Consider the following 24,467-nt stretch of genomic DNA (forward strand, 5'->3'; position numbering starts at 1 on the left):
CCTCAATAGAGGCGACATTTTAAAAAACTCTATCAGTCTATCAAGTGTTTTCAGGGGGTGGGACTTAGGGGGGTGGGGGCAGCAGAGGCAAGGAGATGACGACATATTCCTTAAAACACCAGAGTCATGCCAAATATTGAAAAAACTCCCCAAATTTAAAACAGGAAAAGAGCTTCCATCCTTATTTGGTGATAAGTACTGTTCACTCCTGTGTAGAGCTGCTTTTGCCAGGGCAGTCACCTGCCTAAAAAGGAAGAATGGGGGTTAGGGGAGGGGAGGTGGTGGAAGCAAAAGGCCATGAGGAGGAGGATGAACAATTCAGAGCCTGGGGAAATGTTTGGGACAAGAAGGACGTGCCAGTCGAAGAAGAAAAGTTGTAGAGAACCAAATTCATTAAACTTACATGTAACAAGAGGACTCAATCAGATTCCTAGGCCCTTGAAACATCACAAATACCAGCTAACAGAGCAAGGGGGGAGTAACTGAAGGGAGACCACCCAGAAAAGCTAGAGTTGCAGGGACAAAAGCAAGTAGACCCGCCCTAGAGAACAAGCTCGGCTGAGGCAAGACGGTCTCCAGCCTCAGGAGGGGCTGGATCAAATGCCCTTACAGTTTTCTGATGGCCTCTGACACAGATTCCAGGGTCAGTGGGGCCCACCCTGGCCAGGGACACTGGCAGTGTGGCCAACCCCAAGCCCTGCTGCACTCATCAGGTCCGCGTTGCTTCAAGAGGCTGCCCAGCCCTTGTTCGCTGCACACCCACTACAGTACCTGCCTCCTTCCCTCCCAGTGGAGAAAACTAAGATAAATAGAGTCAGCCACTGAGTGTGGACAGGTACCAGGCATCATCTCACTTGATGCTCGCTAACAATCTTCCTTTTGAGACAGGGTATCGCTCTGTCACGCAGGCTGGAGTGTAGTGGCGCAAATTACAGCTCACTGCAGCCTTGACCTCCTGGGCTTAAGCAATCCTCCCACCTCAGCCTCCCGAGTAGCTGGGACCACAGGTGTGCACCACCACACCTGGCTAAATTTTTTAATGTTTTTGTAGAGACAAAGGTCTCCTTATGTTGCCCAGGTTGGTCTTGAACTTCAGGGCTCAAATGATCCTCCCACCTCGGACTCCCAAAGTGCTGGGATTGCAGGCATGAGCCACGGTGTCCAGCTCACTAACAATCTTATGGTTAGTTTACCATTGAGGAAACAGGGCTTGGAGAGACTTATCTAGGGAGAGCTTGTCCAAAGCTGCGTGAGTACTGAATGATGGAAAGGGAGCCCAGCTGCCTCTGCGTCCAAGGACTCAGTGCAGCTGGCAGGGAAGACAGGGCAGAGACCCTCAACCAAGGTCATCACCTCTGCATTCTCACTGGTCTACCTTATCTCGGCTCACTGCAACCTCTGCCTCTTGGGTTCAAGCAATTGTTCTTGCCTCAGCCTCCCGAGTATCTGGGATATAGGCACCTGCTACCATGCCCAGCTAATTTCTGTATTTTTAGTAGAGACGGAGTTTCACCATGTTGGCCAGGCTGGTCTCAAACTCCCGACCTCAGGTGATCCACCCGCCTCAGCCTCCCAAAGTGCTGGGATTACAGGCATGAGCCACCGCACCCAGTCCGGTCTCCCATATTAATGTACAATTTTAAATTCTTTTTTAGTTAAATGAATGGTAAAAATTTTTTATTTGGGCACAAAACCCTATAATGTGCCATTATGTGCCTGCCTGCTTGACATGACAGAATACAAAGGATTTGAGATCACCTACACAGTAATTTTGGCAACAATGTTTACCCTAAATCAATCATGCCTCCAGCCCCATCTTCTGGTTGACAACAAATGAAAGGGATTGTGGGACAAATCAAACAATGTGACAGGGACACAATCAAGACAAAATCAGACACTCACGAGACATCAGGTCTGGAATCTTTTAAAAAAGATGATGATGTGGGGAGGAAAAAGGTGGAGACAGCAAAGAGACACAACAAACAAAGGCACCACACGAAGGTGACTGGTTTAGAGAGGGAATAACTGGGAAAGGTATTTTACGAACAACTGGGAAGTTAAATACGAACTGCATATGAGATGATGAAACAGAGTGATTGTTAATGTTGTTAGGTGTGACAAATGGTCTCCTGCGATACACAAGAGACACCCGCATTGCTAGGAGAGTATGTAGGGGTGAGCCATCATGCTGTCTGTAACTTTACTTCTTTTTTTTTTTTTAGACAGGATCTCGCTCTGTCTCCCAGGCTGGAATGCAATGGCTTGATCGTGGCTCAGTGAAGCCTCATCTCCTGGGCTCAAGTGACCCTCCCACCTCAGGCTCTTGAGTAGCTGGGACCATAGGTGCACGCCATCACACCCAGCTAATTATTTTTATTATTTGTAGAGACAAAGTCTCACTATGTTGTCCACCAGGCTGGTCTCAAACTCCTGGGCTCCAGCAATCCTCCCGCCTCAAACTCCCAAAGTGCTGGGATTACAGCCCTGAACCGTCTTGCCCAGCCTGCAACTTTACTTTCAAGTGGCTCAAAAATTAAAAAAAAAATTACACTTGTACCCCAACATACATATACAGAAAAAGAAGCGGGGTCTCCCCTGCCCCAATCTAATCACCGCATCCCTCTGTGCTTCTAAGTTTCATAAACAATCATAAGTTCGAAGCCCCCAGATTTAAGACCTTAAAGTCTCCTGGAGCCACCCCTTGTACTCAGTGAGCACATATCATGGACAAGGTTCCATTACGGGCCCCAGGAACCTGACAGGACGGAAGACAGAGGAACTCTCTCTCCTTAGGGCAATCTGGTTAGAGGCCAGGTTCCTAAACCAGCTACAATGACTCTCTTGGCCAAACCCTACTGTTTCTCAGCACATGAATGTGCTGTGTGCCTATAGCAGGCCTGAGAGTGGCCAGGAGGGGGTCCTCTGAGAGGGACATCCTATCCTTCATTTTGCTGGAGAGGCCAGAGTGATGCCTCTAAGAAGGGCCTGGAGTGAAAGGCTGAGGGTGGCCCCTCAGACACCGTAAGACTCCTTCCACCAGCCTGTGGGCAAGTCAGTGTGGTGACAGCGGGGCAGGGTCTTGGAGGGCCCTAGAGACACCAAAGGTCAGGGGTGGGAACTCTGGGAAGCTCGGAGGTGCCACAAAAGAATGACAGCTGCAGGCTGGTTAGGGGACTCTCGAAATGCTGCCCTCATTTCTCTGGATTTTAAAGGCTTTGTACTAATTCCCAGAACAAAGGTTAACTGGAATTGACATCACAGACCAACCAAAATGAGAACTGTTGAATCCTCGCTCAGGGGAACTCGGTAATGAAGACCTCCTTGATGCAAAGCTCAAGGGATCAAGGTCAAAGAAGAGGAGGGAGGAGGAAAAGCTAGGGAGGAAGAGGGAGAGGGAGAGGGAGAGGGAGAGGGAGAGGGAGAGGGAGAGGGAATGCCATGAGCAAGGGCCACGAGGAAGCCGCCTTTCCCTAAGCAAAGGCTTGGAAAGCACCAAAGCCTCCTAAAGGCCTCGACAACCGGGGCTAAGGCCCACAACCTCCAGTGCAAAAAGACAACGGCCCCTGGAGGAAAAGGAAAACTTTCATGCCAGGGGAGATGTGCAGTGAAGGAAGAAGGGTCTGCAGCCCGCACAACTCAGACATGCTTCATGTGGTCTCAGTCAGTCAGCCTTGGGAAATGTGCCCCCATGCTGTGGCATCTACAGTCGGCCTTCTGTGCTTGGGTAAGGTCTGCAAAGACACACATCTGTTTCACCTTCACGGGTTTCCCATCAACTCTGGTCATTTTTATAGAATGAAACAGGTTTCCAGGATAGCATTCCACACAGATCAAGAGCCCATGTGAAACGAGGGGGATGACTTGACCACAGCACCTCATTCCTTCCTGTACTCTAGACGCTTGTGCAGAATAGAGGGCCCGCCCCTGAAGGGCACAGGCCATGATTTGTCCTCAGGCTTCCTTCACCCACAACATCCAGCGCGACAGAAATACCGGGTACTCAGCAAGAGGCAGTCAAATGCACAAAGCTGGATACAGAACTGAAACACAACAGGGGAACGACCGGAGCTGGAGAAGTCTGAGACTGTGTCTTAGAAATCACAAAAGCTGGACATGAAAAATTTTTCCTTCTGCTCTAAGCCTAAGGAAATGAGTGGTGAGCTTCTCCAAAAACAAACACACAACCCACAAAAGCCCACAGAGGCCATCTGCCATCCTTCCAGCGGTGCTGCTGGGAGGCAGGCCCACACTCCCAGCTGCGTCTGCCTTTCCTCTCTACCTCGCTCCCTGCTCGCAGCCTCTCTACCCCAACTGCTCTAGCTATTTCTTCCATCCTCTTTTGAACAGAAAATAAGCACAGAAGTCTAAAAGAAATGATAATTCACAGCCTATGATGGATCTATCTAAGCAACTAGCAGAACTAAAAGTCTAAAATATGAGTTCACATTTTCGTATGCAGAAACTCCCAAAAACTATTTTAAGAAACAAAATAATCTATAACAACACAATAGATGCATTAAAATAGGGCAAAATATATCATTCCCAGGACACCTGAGGGAGGAGCCTCCTTTCATTTTCACAAAGGAAACAGGGCTGGAGGGGTCACTTGTCCAAGGTCATAACGCCACATGCTGTAAACATCTCTCTATCCTCAGAAGTGTAGGTTTGATACCCAAGGGGTTAGAATTCCATAAAAGTATCCCAAAATCTGACTTTCACTTGCAATGGCCATGCGTCCAGCTCTGGCAGCACTGATCTTGGTGAGCACCCCTAGAACAGATGCTGTCCTGAGTGAGATCTGGGTGTCCAAGTACCAGAGGGGGCCTCACCCTACTGAGGTCTGGCTGCCAACCTTGCTCTGCTGGATGGGAACAGGGCATATGCTCAAGGAGTAGTTGGCCATTTGGGGATTTCTGCTCTTCCCTCACTAACCCCACAGGAAACCTGAGGCAAGGCTGTGAGAGGTGGTGCAGCTGACAAGGTAGCCCAGCCTCTTCTGGCCTAGTGCAAAGATGGGAAGAGGACGGGTGGAGGAGTCTGGGTTCCAGCAGGAAGGGATGGAGGGTGGAGAGACATGGGGTGGAGAAAAGAAGAGACACACAAACATGGGGTGCAGCAAACATGCCCCCCATGGTGACTGGCCAGTCAAGGGGGGAAATAGCAGCTTGTCTCATTGCCTCAGTGCCCCTTTGCTGTCTCAGACACGCAGCCCCCTGCATAGCAAGCCCCCAAGTGTGCTGAGGACCCACACAGAAGGTCTGCAAACATGGTCTGAGGCCGTGCAGAGCAGGAGCTCCCACCTGAGCCCAGCTGCTGGTCGGAGAGGAAGCAAGGGGTGCAGGCAACACATAGAAGGCTCAGAAGATTCACAGCAAGAGCCCCCCTCAGCCTGGAGGGCCCGAGCCGCAAGGTGCCAGCAGGGACGCTCCCCTCCCCCATCCCAAAGGCTCTCTCTAAGCCACTCTGCTAGAAAGATTCTTTAATCAGGACACATGAAGCACATTCCATTCCGTGCTGCTTCTCTTTCCAGCTAAGGATTCAAAGCAGGAAGGGACCCCCAGAACGAGAAAGAGTGAGACTGGGGGATGAGTTCAGCCCCAGCACAGTCACCTTCCTACCCCACACCCCTGACGCTTGCCTGGGCCCCGTCACCTTTCTCATGGATGTCACTGATCCCCTGGGATGGTCCTCACCCCCTATACTTGGTTAAGTAACATCCTTCAAAGCACAGCCCCAGAGGGTGTGTCCCCTGCTAACAAAGCCATTGAATGCTCCCTGTGCCTGTTGATAAGTCCCAAGCCCCAGCCTCTGTGTGCCTGGTCAGGGGGATCATGCCAGGCTGTGACTTCCTGCCTTTGCCCCTGCTGGGATGGAAGCTGCTCCCTCAGCCTTCCCGGGCAGAGCTCTTGGAGCCTGCAGGCTCTGTCTCAAACCCCACCTCCTCCAGGATTCCCACCAAGTCCCCTAGAGGATGCACTGCATCTCCCTGATGGTGCTGCCATTCGTGCTGCAGGCCATGTGCTTCGATGTCACCGTTGCTCCCCACGACAGCCAGGCCCCGCACCTGCTACATAGACCAGTCACTGAACATCTGCAGGGCTGAGCCAGTACTCTTTCGCTTTGTCCAGGTTAAGAGGACGAGTACCACCCACACCCTGACAACCACAGAAAACCCCTATCACAAGCCCAACACCCCACCAAAGTCCCCAGCACACCCTCACCTGCCCAGCAGCACACAGCTGCTGACGTGATTAGAGTCAGCACCACCTGATTTATGACTAAGCAAATGGCCACACTGCGGGGAGGATGGAAGCAGGGGTGGGGCTGCCATTCTTTGCACAGCCAGAGGTCATGGGGGACTCACTCTGACTCCTCACAAACACGGCAAGAAAGGCTGCTTTCACCCAGCCTCGTGGACATGGGGCACACGGACACACACCCTCCTCCAGGCCACAGCTCTGCATTTTGGGTCCCTGAGCCATCTCAGTAGGGTGTCAAATGCCCTCTCCTGTTCTTACTCAGCTCAAACTGCTTCCCAGGCCAGCAGGGAGGTGAACCACGCTGACCTGGGTAGTTCGATTTAGGTCTTGTGCCCCAACAGTGGGCAAGATGATGCCCTCCGTGACCAAAAGTATTTACCCCAAGTTCCCCCAGGCCCTCCCTTCTGTGTCCCATTAGCAACTATGCCCATCAGGCTCAGCTGCTGGCCAGGCCTGGCCTCTTTGGCATGAGCTGGGGCAGAGCTGCACACGGTGCACACTTCACTGCAATAAAGACAGCTTTCATTCCCTATTCAGGTCAAGCAATAATGCTCAACTAGAGACACTGACCAAATTCACAGAGGGATTTGTGCCTACAAATCCATGGATAAGTCAGCTGTTTAGAAAAAGAACATCTCTCCAGAGAGCCAGTGCTCCATGGGCAAGGTAAGGATCCTGAGCCAGCCAACAAAAGCTTTGCCGGGCACTCTGGCCTTGAAGCACAGAGCCCTGAACACTGTGCCCAAAGAATGAAAGAGGGTGCTAGTCAGATTGAGCCCTTCTTGGAAGGCCCAGACCACATCTCCTCCCCCTAGTTGGTCAGTGATATCCCTGCCCTGCCCCCTGGGGGGCTTGAGGAGACCCTCTTCCCGTCAGCCCAGCTTGGTGGTTGTGGGCAGACTAGCAAGGGCTGGGATCTGGGAACCCTAAGAGCTTGCCAGCCCCGAAGCCTTTAGTCCACATAGCTTCTTTCCATCAGCAGACCTGCGGCCTGCCCTCCCAGGGTGTGGCCCACCCTGGCAACCAGAACACCTGCACATGGCTCACAGCCCTCCAAGGCTTCCCTATCCCCGTGCCGTGTTAGGGCAACCCCGAGGTCCCGAAGGGTTCTAACTCATCAGAATGCAGTCCCTGACTTCAGCTCACACCCACCTCCCACAGCAGGAAGGGCCAGGCCTTACTCAGCCTGTCTCTGACGGAGCAAGAGACAGCTGGTGGTGAACTTAGGACAGTCCTGCCACAGCAGGCTTCACTTCCTGAGCAGTGCCCTGGGGTAAAGTAAGAGGCTGCACTGAGAAGAGGGTAGAAGAGCAGGAAAGGAGAGGAAAAGGCAAGCTTGCAGGAGGAGGTAGGAAGGTAGATAAGGATGTTTCTTCTTCCTGTGCCAGCTTCATGACCATTTAAGTTGGTGGCTGGAAATGCAAAAGTGAACAAGCCAAAGCCCTGGCATCAAGGAGGAAGCACCGTGGGAAAAAGACATAGAAACAAAAAGGACAAACTGGAATAGGGGCCACACTGGAAGGATGAAAACAAGGTGGGAATTCAGAGAACAACGAAGGGCTCCACAGAGTCGGGAGGGCAGGACAAGCTGGGTCTGGAGGATGAGCTGGTGTGTGCCAGGCGGGTGGGGAGAAGACACACAGGAAGATAGACAGTGGGCCCTCGGGAGTGAGGCCAGGGAAGGCAGGAGACAGGGCTCAGAGGCATGGCTGGAAATGTAGGTGGGGCAGAGAGCAAGGGCAAGCCTAAATGCTGGGTGCAGCCTGGTGTGTAAAAAGGGAGGAGAGCTGCAATGTGGCTCACCCTGAGGAGGGTGTGGAAGTAGAAAGATGGCACTGGGTGTGGGGCACAAAGTGAGTCCAAGAGCAGTGCCCTGGAGGCAGGGAAGTCAACAAGGAGCCTGGTGGGACACTCCGGTCTGAACTCAAGGAATGGGGGCACAGAGGGGTGCTAGGGAGCGAGCATGACTTGCCAAGGGGACAGGGGAAGGAGGGTGAGGCTGAGTTTCCAGCTTGGACCGTTCACCAAGAGAGGAAATGATTGGGAGGAACACTGCGGGGGTGGGGACCAATGGCCACTAGGACATTCCCCTGCCTCCATTCTGTCCTTGCAAACAGCCCTAGGCAAACGGCCCAGCTCAACGCCTTCTGGGGACTTTGGCATCCCCCATTAGTACCCCAATCTCACCTGCATCCAAACGTTGTCTGTAGCAAAGTAGTGATTCCCACACAGAAGAAAATGGTCCCAATGAGCTGGCTGGTGGCCCACTGGTCATACCCCACACACATGGCATCGGCCAACAGGAAGGGCACTGCGATCGTGCCGCTGAAGCATGTCAGGTAGTGCTGTGGGCAGGAAAAGGGTCAGAGGAGAAACAGTAAGCCCTTCCTCATTTATTCTTGAGATCATCCTAATTCTTCTCTTTTATTGTCATTAAAAAATAGCCCCCATAAAGAATCTCCTTGGTTTGTTAGAGCAAGCCATTTTTTTTTCCTTCTTTTTCAGCATTTCTCCTTTGTTGTTGAGACAGTTTCATTCCCACTACCCTGGACGGAGTGCAATGGTGCGATCTTGGCTCACTGTGACCTCCACCTCCCAGGCTCAAGCAATTCTCCTGCTTCAACCTCCCAAGTAGCTGGGATTACAGGCACGCACCACCACGCCCAGCTAATTTTTGTATTTTTTGTAGTGATGGGTTTTCACCGTGTTGGCCAGGCTGGTATCACACACCTGGGCTCAAGTGATCTGCCTGCCTCTCCCTCCCCAAAGTGCTGGGATTACAGGCGTGAGCCACTGTGCCCAGCTGCATTTCTCCTTTTTATTACATTTTCTTATCTTACTACACACTGTCATTATTACTTACTACTTGGATGAATCCATACCTCACAAAGGAAACAGTCAATATTCAGCCCTGGTGATATTTTAATTATGTAATTCTTATTAGAAATATTTGGGGCTTTTTCCCCAAAACGCTTTTCTGGCATAAATTGCTAAAACCATAAGGCCTTTCTCCTCTAATCTGTTATCATGAATTGTGATGTGCTGAACTATTCTTGCATGCTTGAAACAAACCCTAGTCAGTCATGCTGTATTTTTCTTCTGCAATTTGATCTGTTAATATTTTATATACAATTCTGCATCTACATTTCTAAGTTAATTAGTCTACTTCTTTAAAAAAGTTCTTTCATGTCTGGGGATTAAAGTTACATAAGTGTCATAAGTTACATACGCATGGAGTGTTTTCTGTCTTTTTCTGTGAGCTGGCATTGTTTTTGAAAACAAAGAATTCATCTGTTCCAGTCAGGGCAGGATTAAGGGCATATGGTAGCCATGGGAATCTTCCAGAAAGAACCCCATCCCACCTTCCTTTGGGACCCCCCCACGCCTGCCCAACGCCACACCTGTAGCCTCGGTAGGATAGTTCCAGCACTCACGGACTCACTTCCCTCCCTTCCCCCGTTGACCAGTTCTTATTTCTGTTCTGCAAACTTCCTACTTTTCTTCCAGCAGCTTCCCATTCCTGCCCACATTCGCCAAACACGCCACATGCAGCCCAAGAAGCCCAACAGTAAAGGAGTTTCCTGAGGTGAAACATTCCTGTTCAGGATGCCTCAGGGCTGCTCACAAGTTTATGTTCTCTGAACCGTCAGGAAGGGCATGATGCAGGCAGGGTTTCCCACTCCTACCTGACCAGGGAAGACTGCTAGAAACATTTATAGGATAAACATTTCAAAAACTGTGTTTCCTGAATGTGGTTCAGAATGCTCGGCCCAAAGTAGACTATTTGCCAAGGCCACTCAGCTCCTTTGGCTCTGACTCCTCCCCTACTAAACAGACACCTGCCAGTTGGGGTTACCATGTGCTTTGATACCTGAAAGGGGGTGTGGAAAGGGTGAGGCAACTGGAAATTCGACCAAAGTACCCAGCTGTTGGCAGGCACAGCCCCATCCCAGGGTGAATAAACCTCTCTGGACAATAAGATGGATTTTCTCAGCACCTGAGATACCTTAAGTTGAATGAACCACACACTTGAGAAGGGAAAAATAGTAAACCAGACCTCAGAACAGAGTCCAACTTAAAACCAAAGCAAATACAGCCCAGGGGTGTACATCTAAGAAAAGACCTTCCCCACATTGTCCCCTTTCTCCAAAACGTCCTGCGTTAATCCTATGAAAGGGAAAAGGGTGCTGAAGACAGAGGAGGGAGGTATCAAAGACGCTGGAGGCCTGCATCAGCTATGTCACCACCCACCTTGTCCCTGAGCCTGGTTGCCCTCCCCTCCCACTGGAAGCTACAGCAGACAAAGCTGCCGCTACTGTGGCGAGTTTCCCTTCCTTTAAAAAAAAAGACTGAAAATCTACCATTTAGGTCCTGGCCGACATGGCTCTTTTCAGGGTAACTCATGTTTCATGGCAGAGGATACCATGATTTTGGTGGGTTAACTAGGCCAGGGATGGGAGATGAAAATAAATTCCTCTTTTCTCCTTTCTCTATTCTTCCTTCTTTCTATAACTCTATCTCCTTTGCCTTCCTTTATGTCACTGCTCTTGCGTGCCCCTGAACATCGTCTTTCTTTTCCCTGGTAATCCATTCTACCTGTTCTTTTCCTCCTCCTGCTATGATGTCAACAATTCCCGTTCATCCCTTTTTTTTTTTTTTTTTTTTTTTTTTTTTTTGAGACAGGGTCTCACTATGTCAAGCAGGCTGAAGTGGAGTGGTGCAATCACAGCTCACTGCAACTTCAACCTCAAGCGATCCCCCTGCCTCAGCCTCTTGAGTGGCTGGGACTATAGGCACACACCACCACACGTGGCTAATTTTTGTATTTTTGTAGAGGTGGCCTTTTGCCATGTTACCCAGGCTGGTCTTGAGCTCCTAGGCTCAAGTGATCTGCCCACCTCAGCCTCCAAAACTGCTAGGATTACAGGCATCAGCCACCATGCTGTCCCTACTCATCACTCTTAAAAAGAGGAATTTATAAAAGTCTTCAATAAACAAAAATCAAACTTGAACTTGTAAACAATTCCAGATGGCAGACAACGCAAACACCTGCTGGTAGTTACATATCCTACAGCAACCATCTTACCTGCAGCCCCAAAAATATACACAGGTACCAGGGAGGAACATCTTCTATGGTATAAATCATGTCCGATCGCTGGGGGTCCAGACTGCCAGTGCTATCGAGGGTCTCGGCGAGAGAGCTCTGTGAGCGACAAGGAGAAAGGAGGGTACTCATTAAACCTGAACACCAATGTTAGCTTGGCCACGTGCAGGCCACTATTACAGAAAAACAACTTTATCAAGTGGCTGCCATTTTCCTGCAGTTTTGAGCCTTGGCTGTCGTTGAAGCCAAGTACACTCTTGGGCTCAAGTACACTCGCCCACTGGAATGGTCAATCCTCAGAATTTGGGGGGTTAGTGTCCTTTGTCAACAACTCATCCCCGAGAACACCAAACTTGCTCAGAGCTTCTCCCCAGGCCTGGGGATCCTCCTGCATGGACAGAGATGTTCCCAGGTTGAGACCACAAAACGATACCTTGGCATGAGCAGTCCTTGCATGAGGCCCCAGATGAAGAAATCTTAGCAAATTTTAAGCACTTTCGAAGAGACAGCACACTGATCTGCCCCTCCCAGCCTACTTCATCCCTGCAGGATCTTTGTACTTTGAAGTTCTACACCTTTCTATCCAAACACTATTGCTCTTAGGTGAAAAGAGGAAAATTCAGAAGTATATAAACACAGTGATTTGAATTCTGTTTAAAAAACAAAACATTAAAAATGTATTGATAGTTTAGCTGACAGGTTTTTTCCTTCTTTTTCCCCTAACACTAGTAAAAAAAAATTTTAAAACATTAAGTGTAGCATGGTTTTTAAGCCAAAATCATCATAAAGACCAGTCACTTTAGGTTAGAGTCCAGCCTCTTCCAATCACCCCCAGCATCAGTTCTGAACTCAGGCAGTATCTGAGCCAAACAGAAAACTCAAGGTAGCCTTGAGTTCCCCAAGAGAACCTCAAAACTGCTCTGGTTTCAAACACCACACAAAGAATCTTTTCTTGGAATTTCTACAGTCATTTCTTGGAATCCAAGACATGTACCTCATTTGAAAAAACTTTTATAACCTAGCAAACAAAGTGCTTAACAGAAATAAAATGAAAAGATATCCCACATGGGGAAAATGCTGATTCCATGTGTTCCACATGGAGGTAACAGGGGTTTGGTGTTTGGGGTTTGGGGTCCAATACCCTTAAACAAAAGAAGGGACACAGTTCACCCTCACCTTCCACAGCCGGAAGTAAACGTCTGATAGAAGCTGATATCTGATCTAAACCAAATGTAACTGAATATGACCTTTTGGGTAAAACTTTCTCTTCCGTCCTCACAAGGGATACTGGCAAATTTACACTGTGTTGAATTTGTTACGATGGATTATGGATGTCTTTAACAACTTGTTGGAAGAAATGGTAGAAAAAGTACATTTGTGTCTGAGGGGTGTGGCATGCAGTGATGTACAATAAAGATTAACTCAGCAGGTCTGGGTTGTTCAAACCCTGTACATTTCAAAGGAAGGGTTGACTCTTGCCTGGCATGTGGGGGATAACCTGAGCTCTTGGGGTTTCTGCCTCTTAAATGTGTCTTTTTAGGCCCAGTGCAGTGGCTCACACCTGTGGTCCCAGCACTCTGGGATGCTAAGGTATGAGGATCACTTGAGGCCAGGGTTCAAGAACAGCCTGGGCAACATAATGAGGCCCCTTCTCCAGTTTATACATATTTTTTTTACCTGAAACTTGGCCACACAGTGTCAGCTTGACCTCTGGAGGGGCTGGTGAGTAACTAAAGTTAGCCACACAGGCAGTTAGCCATACCTATACAACAGATCCCCACTTAAAAACCTTGGGCCCCAAGGCTTGGGTGAGCTTCCCTGGTTGAATGAGTGTTACCACATATCACTGCTGGGAAAACTGAACACTGCCTCCATGACTCCACTGGGCGAGGATGGCTGCAAGCCTGTGCCTGGTGTCTCCTAGACCCTGACTCTGTGCCTTTTTCCATTTTTTATTTTAATCTGTATCCTTTCTCTGAAAAACAAACAAACGAAAAACAAAAAAACCCTTAACTGTGAGTAAAACAGCTCTGCTGAATTCTCTGAGTCTTCCTCATAAATCTCAGAACCTGATTTGGGACCTTCTGAACTGAGGTCATCATTTTGCTAACACGGTGGAATTACAGAGCTGGGGCTCAAGACACAAAGGTCAGCTCAGCAGCACCGCATTAGCTGCAGCCACACAGGCAGTGCTGCTGCTCACAAAGTAACATGACAAAGTATTTCATAACAAAGAGAAATGTCTGAAGACAGAATACATAACACTATCATAGACTAGTACAACCTGTCACACAATAATGTAAGCAACATTTTTCTAACAATTCCAAAACCATGATTGTTAATTATAAGGCAGATGAAAAGACTTTTTGGCCAGGTGCAGTGGCTGACATCTGTAATTCCAGCACCTGCCCAGCCAGGTAGATCACCTGAGGTCAGGAGCTCAAGACTAGCCTAGCCAACATGGTGAAACCCTGTCTCTACTAAAAATACAAAAATTAGCTGGGTGTGGTGGCGCACGCCTGTAATCCCAGCTATTCCGGAGGCTGACGCAGAAGAATTGCTTGAACCCAGGAGACGGAGGTTGCAGTGAGCCAAGATCACGCCACCGCACTCTTGCCTGGGCAATAGAGCGAGATTCTGTCACACACACACACACACACACACAAAAAGACAAGACTTTTCACATCCAGGCAGAGGTTAAGATGTACACACAGGCACATGTATGCACATGCACACATGCAGACTTTTCTTAGTAGTGAGAGTAGCCCTACAACTCAGAAACAAAACTAGTGTAAAGGTCCACAGCTGGTATTAAAATGATACAGGACGGGGGGGTTGTGTGGTCAAGGGGATCAGACAACACTGTGAGGCAGATGCTGTGCAGCCCCGCCTGATGACAGAAGGACCGGTCTGGCCATTGTGCACTCTGCGCACTGTGGAGCCACGCTCAGTGATCACTGTGTAAACCATGAGCTATTTCAAATACTGCAAAACCAAAAACCTCTAACAACAAGGTTTCTGCAAATGATGACTACATAAATAACTATGTCACTTTAAAAAGACTTTCCATCTTATTCTATGATCTGAAATAATGTAAAGAACAAAAAATTACCTGTGCTTCAAAGACTAGAGTGAACTCAGAATGCTGTTCTCTGCCTGGAGCCTTCTTAACACTTTTAACTACCTTTGCTATCTCCTCTGCGGTTCTTTATCTAATCTAGCACCTTTGGGGTCGACTGTAGTCTCTTTCTCTAGGAAATCATTTCCTCTACAGCAGAGTCAGCACATTTTTTTTTTTAAATTATACTTTAAGTTCTAGGGTACATGTGCATAACGTGCAGGTTTGTTACATATGTATACTTGTGCCATGTTGCTGTGCTGCACCCATCAACTTGTCAGCACCCATCAACTCGTCATTTACATCAGGTATAACTCCCAATGCAATCCCTCCCCCCTCCCCCCTCCCCATTATAGGCCCCGGTGTGTGATGTTCCCCTTCCCGAGTCCAAGTGATCTCATTGTTCAGTTTCCACCTATGAGTGAGAATATGCGGTGTTTGGTTTTCTGTTCTTGTGACAGTTTGCTAAGAATGATGGTTTCCAGCTGCATCCATGTCCCTACAAAGGACACAAACTCATCCTTTTTTATGGCTGCATAGTATTCCATGGTGTATATGTGCCACATTTTCTTAAAAAGTCAGGAAACAACAGGTGCTGGAGAGGATGTGGAGAAATAGGAACACTTTTACACTGTTGGTGGGATTGTAAACTAGTTCAACCATTATGGAAAACAGTATGGTGATTCCTCAAGGATCTAGAACTAGATGTACCATATGACCCAGCCATCCCATTACTGGGTATATACCCAAAGGATTATAATTCATGCTGCTATAAAGACACATGCACACGTATGTTTATTGCGGCACTATTCACAATAGCAAAGACTTGGAATCAACCCAAATGTCCATCAGTGACAGACTGGATTAAGAAAATATTTTTTATAAAGGGCCATACAGTAAATATTTCAAGCTTTGGGAGCCACATAGTTCTGTCACTGTAGCATGGATGCAACCTTAGGCAACAGGTAAACAAAGAAATATGGCTGTGTTCCAGCAAAAGTCTACTGAGAAGAACAGATATTAAACCAAATTTGGCTTGCCAATCCCTGCTGTAGCATTTCAAACTGATTATCATAAAGTAGCATGTACTATTCTCTTATACATTTCTCTTTTTTACTATATTAATGTATATTTGTGCTTTCTACTTTTTTCTCTTAATCGGGGCCACAAAAGATCAATTTTGGCCAGGCATGGTGGCTCATGTCTATAATTCCAGCACTTTGGGAGACTGAGGTCAGCAGACTACTTGAGCTCAGGAGTTTGAGACCAGCCTGGGCAACAAACAGAGACCCTGTCTCCAAAAACAAACAAAAATTAGCTGAGTGTGGTGGCACATGCCAGTGGTCAGCTGCTCAGGAGTCTGAGGTAGGAGCATCACTTGAGCCTGAGAGGTTGAGGCTGCAGTGAGCTGTGATCATGCCACTGCACTCCAGTCTAGGCAACAGAGATCTTATCTCAAAAAACCAAAACAGGCTGGTGACTCACGTCTGTAATCCCAGCACTTTGGGAGGCCGAGGCAGGCCAATCACTTGAGGTCAGCCTGGCCAACATGGCGAAACCCTGAAACCCTGTCTCTACTGAAAATACAAAAATTAGCTGGGCATGTTGGCACACACCTGTAGTCCCAGCTACTCAGGAGACTGAGGCAGGAGAATCGCTTCAACCCAGGAGGCGGAGGCTGCAGTGAGCCGAGATCGCACCACTGCACTCCAGCCTGGGTGACAGAGTGATACTCTGTCTCAAAAACAAAAACCAAAAAACCCAAAAATATCAATTTCATTATTCTTTTCAACAAGCCAGCTTTTGAGTTCTAGTTAAACATGGTAGATTGACCACATGTATCTTTTCTTCTAAGTCCTAAAAACTCAGAAGGAATAAATATGATACACATCTACAAGGACAAAGCAAAGAGAAGATCAAGAAAATGAGATTAACAATTTTTTTTTTTAATATGGAAAGTGTTTAGATGCTGTGTGACCAATTTGGGAGAGGGAAAGAATGCACAAGCTGGGTACTCATAGAAGGATGCTATGAGGAGGTGGGCTGGCTGACCAGCAGAACCCCAGAAAGTGCTATGCTTGCAAGCACTAGACAGGGTAGCAATGGGGAGAGGACAGGTCTTAACCCTGCAAACTGGTCAGACAGTGTGTTAACTACTGCTGTCCTCCTCCTTCAAGAAACAAACATGTATGGTCTGAAGAATATGAACTGGAAAGCCCTCCAGCTGAGGAATACCACACAGCAATCAAGGAAAACATCAGCAGCAGGATACTCATCTGCTTCCAGAATGCCAAAACCCAGGTCACAGAAACCAGACTTATACCCACAGGAGACTACACAATTCCTTTCTAGAGAAAGCTGATCAGCCCCAAAGACAAGACAGTGACATCTATACATCCCGCAGAGACAACACGGCATTCCACCTGGTCACTCAAGGGCAGGCCCACAATTAGATAAACTTCATCACACATAAAGACCTCACGATCCTATCTTTTATTGCCTCCTATCCTGGGACAGTGAAGAAAGACTAAAAAAATGAAGGCAAAGAAACAAAATATAATCAATGTAGTATTTTTTAAAAAGCTTAAAATAAAGACTATCTTCAGAAAAATAAAGTTACTTCAATTGTGGGAGACAAAGAATGCTTTTTAAATACTTTAGCCAATAAACAAAACCAAAAAACAATAAAAGAGGTCTCAGAAATTAAGCACAGGATAGTTTTTTAAAACTCAACAGAAGGGTTGGAAGTTAAAGGTAGCTCTCAAAAATAAAAAAAAAGACAAATATAAATAAGAGTAAGTGTTAAATGTCAGAACAAGGAAAAAAGAATATAGAAATTAACCAAAGAAATAAGAAAAATAGGTCGGGCACGGTGGCTCAAGCCTGTAATCCCAGCACTTTGGGAGGCCGAGACGGGCGGATCACGAGGTCAGGAAATCGAGACCATCCTGGCTAACACGGTGAAACCCCGTCTCTACTAAAAAAACACACACACAAAAAAACTAGCCGGGCGAGGTGGCGGGCGCCTGTAGTCCCAGCTACTCGGGAGGCTGAGGCAGGAGAATGGTGTAAACCCGGGAGGCGGAGCTTGCAGTGAGCTGAGATCCGGCCACTGCACTCCGGCCTGGACGACAGAGTGAGACTCCGTCTCAAAAAAAAAAAAAGAAATAAGAAAAATTTAAGAAATAAAGGACATGTTAACAAATTAGAAGGATACTACAGTATTCAATAGATTAATGAAAAAATGCATTTTGAAAACACAATAAAACAATCATTCTTACTAAGGAAGACCTTAAAATTCAAACAGACATTTAAGGAAAACTGGAAATAAACATGAGTTTACATAATTTGGCCAGATGGAAAGGAAGAAAAATACAAAAAATGTGAAAGTATGAGAAGCACAAGGAAGAACTGATAAGCTGAGAAACAGAGTAAGGGTCAGAGACTGGAATGAAAAAACTCGGTGCTAAGAGGAAAAAGAAAAGGTTAAAGAGAACTGATAGGTGGAGGAGGCAGGCAAAGAACAAACAAAACATGCATAACTGCAGCTCCCAAATCAGAAACCAAAAGAATAGACTGGAATTAATATTTAAAGATACAATTCCTGAGATAACAGCAGCCCCGAAGCTAAACATTGAAAGTGTCAGGAAAAACTGGCCCAGAAAAGGATATACACGTGGCTCTTGAGCATGTGTAAAGAGATGCAGCCTCACTAATGAAAAATCAGGATGAAACTACAGTGACAAACCTAAGCTGAGGGAGATTCTACAAAGTAATCCTGCTTCCTGAGAGCCTTCCGCAATTTTTGGCCGGGTATGGTGGCTCACGCCTGTAATCTCAGCCCTTTGGGAGGCCAAGGTGGATGAATCACCTGAGGTCAGGAGTTTGAGACCAGCCTGGCCAACACGGTAAATCCCCAACTTTACTAAAAATACAAAAAAATTAGCCTGGTGTGATGGTGTGTGCCTCTGGTCCCAGCTACTCAGGAGGCTGAGGTAGGAGAATCGCTTGAACCGGGGAGGCAGAGATTGCAGTGAGCTGAGACTGGGCCACTGCATTCCAGCCTGGGTGACAGAGTGAGACTCTGTTTCAAGGAAAAAACAAAACAAAAACAAACAAACAAAAAAAAACCAGTCAGCTGAGGGTCTGGCCTAATGATTAGCATTTTATTTTATTTTATTTATTTATTTCGAGTCAGAGTCTCACTCTGTCACCTGGGCTGGAGGGTAGTGGCGCCATCTCAGCTCACTGCAACCTCTCCCTCCTGGGTTCAGGTGATTCTCCTGCCTCAGCTTCCCAAGTAGCTGCAACCACAGGCGTGCGACACCACTCCCGGCTAATTTTTGTATTTTTAGTAGAGACAGGGTTTTGTCATGTTGGCCAGACCGGTCTTGAACTCCTGACCTCAAGTAATTCACCCATCTCAGCCTCCCAAAGTGCTGTGATTGCAGGTGTGAGCCACCACGCCCAGCCCAACTAGCACGATTTAATATGTGGCAGCTCTTCTCACTGTCCTCTTCATTTCATAAAGTAAGAAAAATGGCCAGGAAAATATGAAGGTACTCCATTTGATCGGTATTCAAGGAAATGCAAATGTGTCAATGTTTAGACAATGAAAAAATGTTCATCCAAACCGGAAAATAAACATTTAGCATAAATGTGCTAGAGACATTTTCCCTACAACTGGATCCCTCCCATCAGTACAAGGTAAAGCTAAGCCCCAAAGTGTTAATGCTCGTTACTATTTATTTCTAAAGACGGTCTCCAGACAGAGAAGGAGGAAGTCTGAAAACACGACAGCCTGGAATCATGGCATACGGGATTATATGTGGCCCCACCAAGTCTGTGAAGAAGCCCTTTGTTACAACATAGGCCATGTGAAAGCTGCGGCCCGGCGGTGTGGGACATGCCTCAGCTGCAGACCGCAAGCACTGATCCACATGCCAAACACCACTGCACTAACCTCTGGGGAGCAGCTTGGAACCCCGCACTTCTGGAATTTCAATATCTCTGCATGAATCTACTTTAATTAACCTCCATAAAATTTATAATAGCTCCAAGCAGTAGGAAAATAGTAACAATATGAGTTGAGAGGCAAAAAAGAAATTTCCATATCCCAGACCGGAATTTTGTTTAAAAGGGCATAAAATTTGGTTATTCTAGACTTTCAATACAATGTATTTGTTCTTAATCACTTTAGTGATTACACTGTGAACTCACCATGCTAATACCCAAGTCAGGTACTATATTTGTATGTGTCAACTTCTGGGTGGTCTGTCATTAGAATACACAGTATACACTGTCTACAGTATAATACAGTGGTTCCAGAATAGAATTTCTCATTACATAAATTGTTTAGTTTCTTATTATGTAAGTTGAAAATTAGTAAATTTTCATAGTATAAATAAAACCTGTGTTTAAAATCTACAAGTAAAACTCAAATGAAAGTCTTAGAGCTGTGTTACAATTTGGAAATATCAGATTATTTAACTTTTCATGTGTTAGACACCATGGCAGATACAAGGAAAAAAGAAACCGGGATATCTGGACCTACTTTGTTTTATTTTTATTTATGAATTTATTTATTTTGTTTTTTTAGAGACAGGGTCTTACTCTGTCTTCCCAGGTAGAGTGCAGAGGCATGATCAAAGCTCACTGTAGCCTCAAACTCTTAGGCTCAAACAAACCTCCTGCTCCCTGAGTAGCTGCCACTCTAGGCACACATCATCACATCTGGATAATTATTTCCTTCTTTCTTTCTTTCTTCCTTCCTTCCTTCCTTCTTCCTTCCTTTCTTTCTCTTTCTCTCTTTCCTTCTTTCTCTCTCTTTCTCTTTCCTTCTTTGTTTCCTTCTTTCCTTCCTTCCTTCTTTCCTTCCTTTCCTTTCTTTCCTTCCCTTTCCTTTCCTTCCTTTCCTTCCCTTTCTTCCTTTCCTTTCCTTCCTTCCTTTCCTTTCCTCCCTCCCTCCCTCCCTCCCTCCCTTCCTTTCTTTCTTTCTTTTTTATTTTTTTGTAGAGACAGGATCTTGCTATGTTGCCCAGGCTGGTCTCAAACTCCTGGTCTCAAGCAATCTTCCCGCCTCAGCCTCCCAAAGTGTTGGGACTATACGTGTGAGCCACTGTGCACAGATTGGAGCCACTGTGGGCAACTCTTTCCTGACCTCTATGGTCACAAAGTCTGACCATTCAAGGAGATGGAATGAGGCACAGAGCAAAACAAAAATAAACCAAAAAAACCACAAACACGATTCTCCCCACCTTAGTGTGCCATCTCCATTGGTACACAAGGTGCCAAAAGTGCTAAGGTCAAAGCTCAAAGTCATTTTCATAGGCTGCATAAACCACTTGCTGATTTCCCTTATTCTCTTATTTACTGCACATGTATATGTAACAGGCACGATGCTAATAACTTCACATACATATTATTTGATTCAATCCTCACAACAACCCTAAGATAGATGTTGATATTTTTATTCCCATTTTAGAGACAGGGAACTGAGGCCCAGAAAACTTCTATAATTTCCTCATTCTGACTCATATTTGCACTCAGACCTGATGTCAGACCTCGAGCTCTTAACCACTTCCCTCTGGCGTCTTGGCCGAGGCCTTTTTAAATTTCTATTCCCTATGGCTCCTCCTGCTTACCTGATGAAGAGAACACACCCCCTTGGGGATCAGAGACCAAGCCCCAAATGAAGGACACGCAGGTGCCCGCAAGGGATCCGGATCCGGGGCAGCACTTGTGGGAGGGGATGGCGGTGGGAGTGGGGACACGGGGTGAGGGAAGGGGTACCTTTTCTGCAATGCCGTTTTCCGTAGTGTAGATCGCCATGAGCTCGGTGTCCTCATTGTCCTGCTCACCACTGGAGGTGGCGCCTCCATTTATCACCACCTGCAGAGACAATCCACTTAGAGGCTGTTTCAGCGTGAACCACATTTTCCCCCCCAAAAGCCTTTTGTAATTCTCCTGGTGAGTACATGACCAGTCATGGTTTTGATGGAGAAACATACTCCATGTACCAGATGGGGAGGCTGCCTGAGCAGAAGGCTCAGCCGGGGAAAACAGAAATAAAACCCCAGGACAACCTCAGCAGGGGCACCCCCACATCCTCCAGGGCAAGGGAAGTTTGGCTCAGAGGCCCATGCTGTTTGTGGACAAGGCCCTGGCTGAACAGGTGAGAGTACCCCGAGCTGTCTCAGTTAAGATCCCTGCCCACATAACCACCTGAGGCCGACTTCCTGCCCCTAGAAGGGGAAATGTTCTAGCTGGAGGAACTCAAACTCTGATGTTCACCGAAGTAAACCAGCCCCCGGGAGAGCACTCCTCACTAAGGGGCTACACCATCATCCCGGGTTCTGCCAGACAGTAGCAAGAGCCATAAAATGTTTTTACTTTTTAGCCAAATGGTTCCACTTCTAGGAATCTATCCTGGAGAACAATATTGAGAACAAAAGCTTTAACCCAAAGAAAGTAATCACTGTTTGTAATAACAAATAACTAGTTTTTGTTTTTTAGGTTTTGTTGTCGTTGTTGTTGTTTTGTTTTGTTTTTGAGATGATGTCTCGCTCTGTCACCCAGGGTGAAGTGCAGTGTCGCAGTCTCGGCTCACTGCAACCTCCGCCTCCCAGGTTCAAGAAATTCTCCTGCCTCAGCCTCCTGAGTAACTGGAATTACAGGCGCCCGCCATGACACCTAGCTAATTTTGATATTATTAGTAGAGACGGGGTTTCACCATGTTGGTTGGGCTGGTCTGAACTCCTGACCTCAGGTGATCCACCCACCTCAGCCTCCCAAAGTGCTGGGATTACAGGCATGAGCCACCGCACATGTCCCAAATAACTAGTTACAGGCCACTGACACCCAGAATACTACAAGGAAAAAGATTTTTACACAGGGTAACATCAAGGAAAACGCACATGTAATAAATATTAAGGTAACTGCATATATGGTTGACAGTGCAACTACATTTAAAAACTACAGATTAAAAAAGTATACAAAAAGTTCAAATTCCAGCATTGTGAAATACACTAAAAGCAAGCAGAAGACAAGTGATGGCCTAGGAGAAAATACACTGCAGCAGATACAAAAAGGGTCAGTATCAATATTCATAAAGAACACCTCAAACCAATAATAAAACCAAACAATCCAATTCATCCCTGAGAGGTCTAAGGAAAAAAGATGGAGATGAAATGGGCAAGGGCTAGGAATATATCATTCATAGAAGAAAAACATATATACAATAAAACACATGAAAAGCTGTTCTATATCATTTTAAATTATGGAAATAATGATTAAAATTTTATTTTTAGAAAAACAAATTTAGAGAGAAACTTAAAAAACGGAATCAGGTGTTGACCAAGGTATGGGGAGAGTTACTCTCCTGTGTCCTTGGAGAGAATCTGCTCTTGGTGGAATGGCCTTCATGGAGGGATAATTTGGCAATGGGATTTAAAACAGGTATTTCTGTGGATCCAGCAATTATACTGATAGAAGCTTATCCTCTAGAAATACCCATGCAGGTAATATGTAGGTTCAAGGATGATCACTGCTATAATTTATGAAATATTGAATACTTGGGGACAACACAAATGTTCATCAAAAAGACACGGTTACACTATTATACACTCATTTAGAGGAGATATTCAGCCATTAAAAATAATACAGCACCTGGACACGGTGGCTCAGGTCTGTAATCCTGGCACTTTGGAAGGCTGAGGCAGGTGGATCACCTGAGGTCAGGAGTTCGAGACCAGCTGGCCAACACAGTGAAACCCCGTCTCTACTAAAAATACAAAAATAAGCCAGGCATGGTGTTGCACATCTGTAGTCCCAGCTACTCAGGAGGCTGAGGCAGGAGAACTGCTGGAACATGTAAGGCGGGGGTTGCAGTGAGCCCAGATCGCGCCATTGCACTCTAGCCTCGGTGACAGAGCAAGACATCAACTCTAAATAAATAAATAAATAAATAAATAGCTGATGTACTAATTAAAAAAAAAAGAACTCCAAGAAATACTGTTTTTAAAAAGTCATAAAACAATAAGCCTAGAATTATCCCAACTGAGCTAAAAAAGAAAATTGTAATGACCTTACCACTTGTCTAAAAAGGACAGAAAAGGATACCGGAAAATCACAACCAGTAGGAAGGGTGCTGCCTTAGGGACAAGAACAGCAATAGCAGACACCTTTCATTTTTTTACTCCCAAACTTTTGTAAGTGTTTGGGATCAGGATGTATTTGTGTTATTTGTATACTGCTTTTTTAAAGCGGATAATTAAAAAAAAAAGACACACTCCAAAATGCTAACAGTGGTTGTCCTTAATTGGTAGGGCCATTTTTGCCAACTTTTTCCCCTTTTTATATTTTGGTAATTTCCTAAAATGAATAAGTACAATTTATTTTGATAACAGGGAAGAAATTTAAGACTAAAATCCTAGCAGCACAGCTTGGATTGAGGAGGTCCAGAAAGATTCCCACTTCATGTGTTTTTGTAGTCAAGGAAATTAGGGCAGTGAAAAATTAGATTTCTCATTCAAGGTCATACAGATTATAACCCAGGTCTGAAGTGGGTTTTTAAGTATGCCAGAGAGGCTGGGCACAGTGGCTCATGCCTGTAATCCCAGCACTTTGGGAGGCCGTGGCAGGCAGATCACCCGAGATCAGGAGTTCGAGACCAGCCTAGCCAGCATGGCAAAACCCCATCTGTACTAAAAATACAAAAATTAGCTGGGCGTGGTGATGGGCGCCTGTAATCTCAGCTACTCGAGAGGATGAGGCAGGAGAATCGCTTAAACCCAGGAGGTGGAGTTTGCCATGAGCCGAGATTGTGCCACTGCACTCCAGCCTGGTCAACAGAGCGAGACTCCATCTTGAAAAATAAAAAATAAAATAAAATAAAAATAAAAAATATGCCAAAGATCTCAATTAATTAGTACATACTCATACAGAGCAGAATTCTTTTACATTACTTCAAATAAAGACCTGCTTT

At 46.3% G+C, this 24,467-nt stretch overlaps 1 protein-coding gene across 4 annotated transcripts in view; it reads right to left on the reverse strand.

The window, feature by feature from the left end:
- SLC23A2 (solute carrier family 23 member 2) overlaps positions 1-24,467 on the reverse strand; it is a 151,330-nt gene that overhangs the window by 39,373 nt on the left and 87,490 nt on the right. For all 4 annotated transcript variants that reach the window (XM_050745213.1, XM_050745214.1, XM_050745215.1 and 1 more), the window contains 3 exons: positions 21,275-21,373; positions 11,347-11,463; positions 8,448-8,605 (listed from right to left, as the gene is read on the reverse strand). In XM_050745213.1, coding sequence (XP_050601170.1) covers positions 8,448-8,605; positions 11,347-11,463; positions 21,275-21,373 — 374 coding nt within the window. The remainder of the gene's footprint in view (positions 1-8,447; positions 8,606-11,346; positions 11,464-21,274; positions 21,374-24,467) is intronic.

Source organism: Macaca thibetana, chromosome 10, assembly GCF_024542745.1.
Source record: "Macaca thibetana thibetana isolate TM-01 chromosome 10, ASM2454274v1, whole genome shotgun sequence".
In the NCBI taxonomy this organism is placed as follows: Eukaryota; Metazoa; Chordata; class Mammalia; order Primates; family Cercopithecidae; genus Macaca; species Macaca thibetana.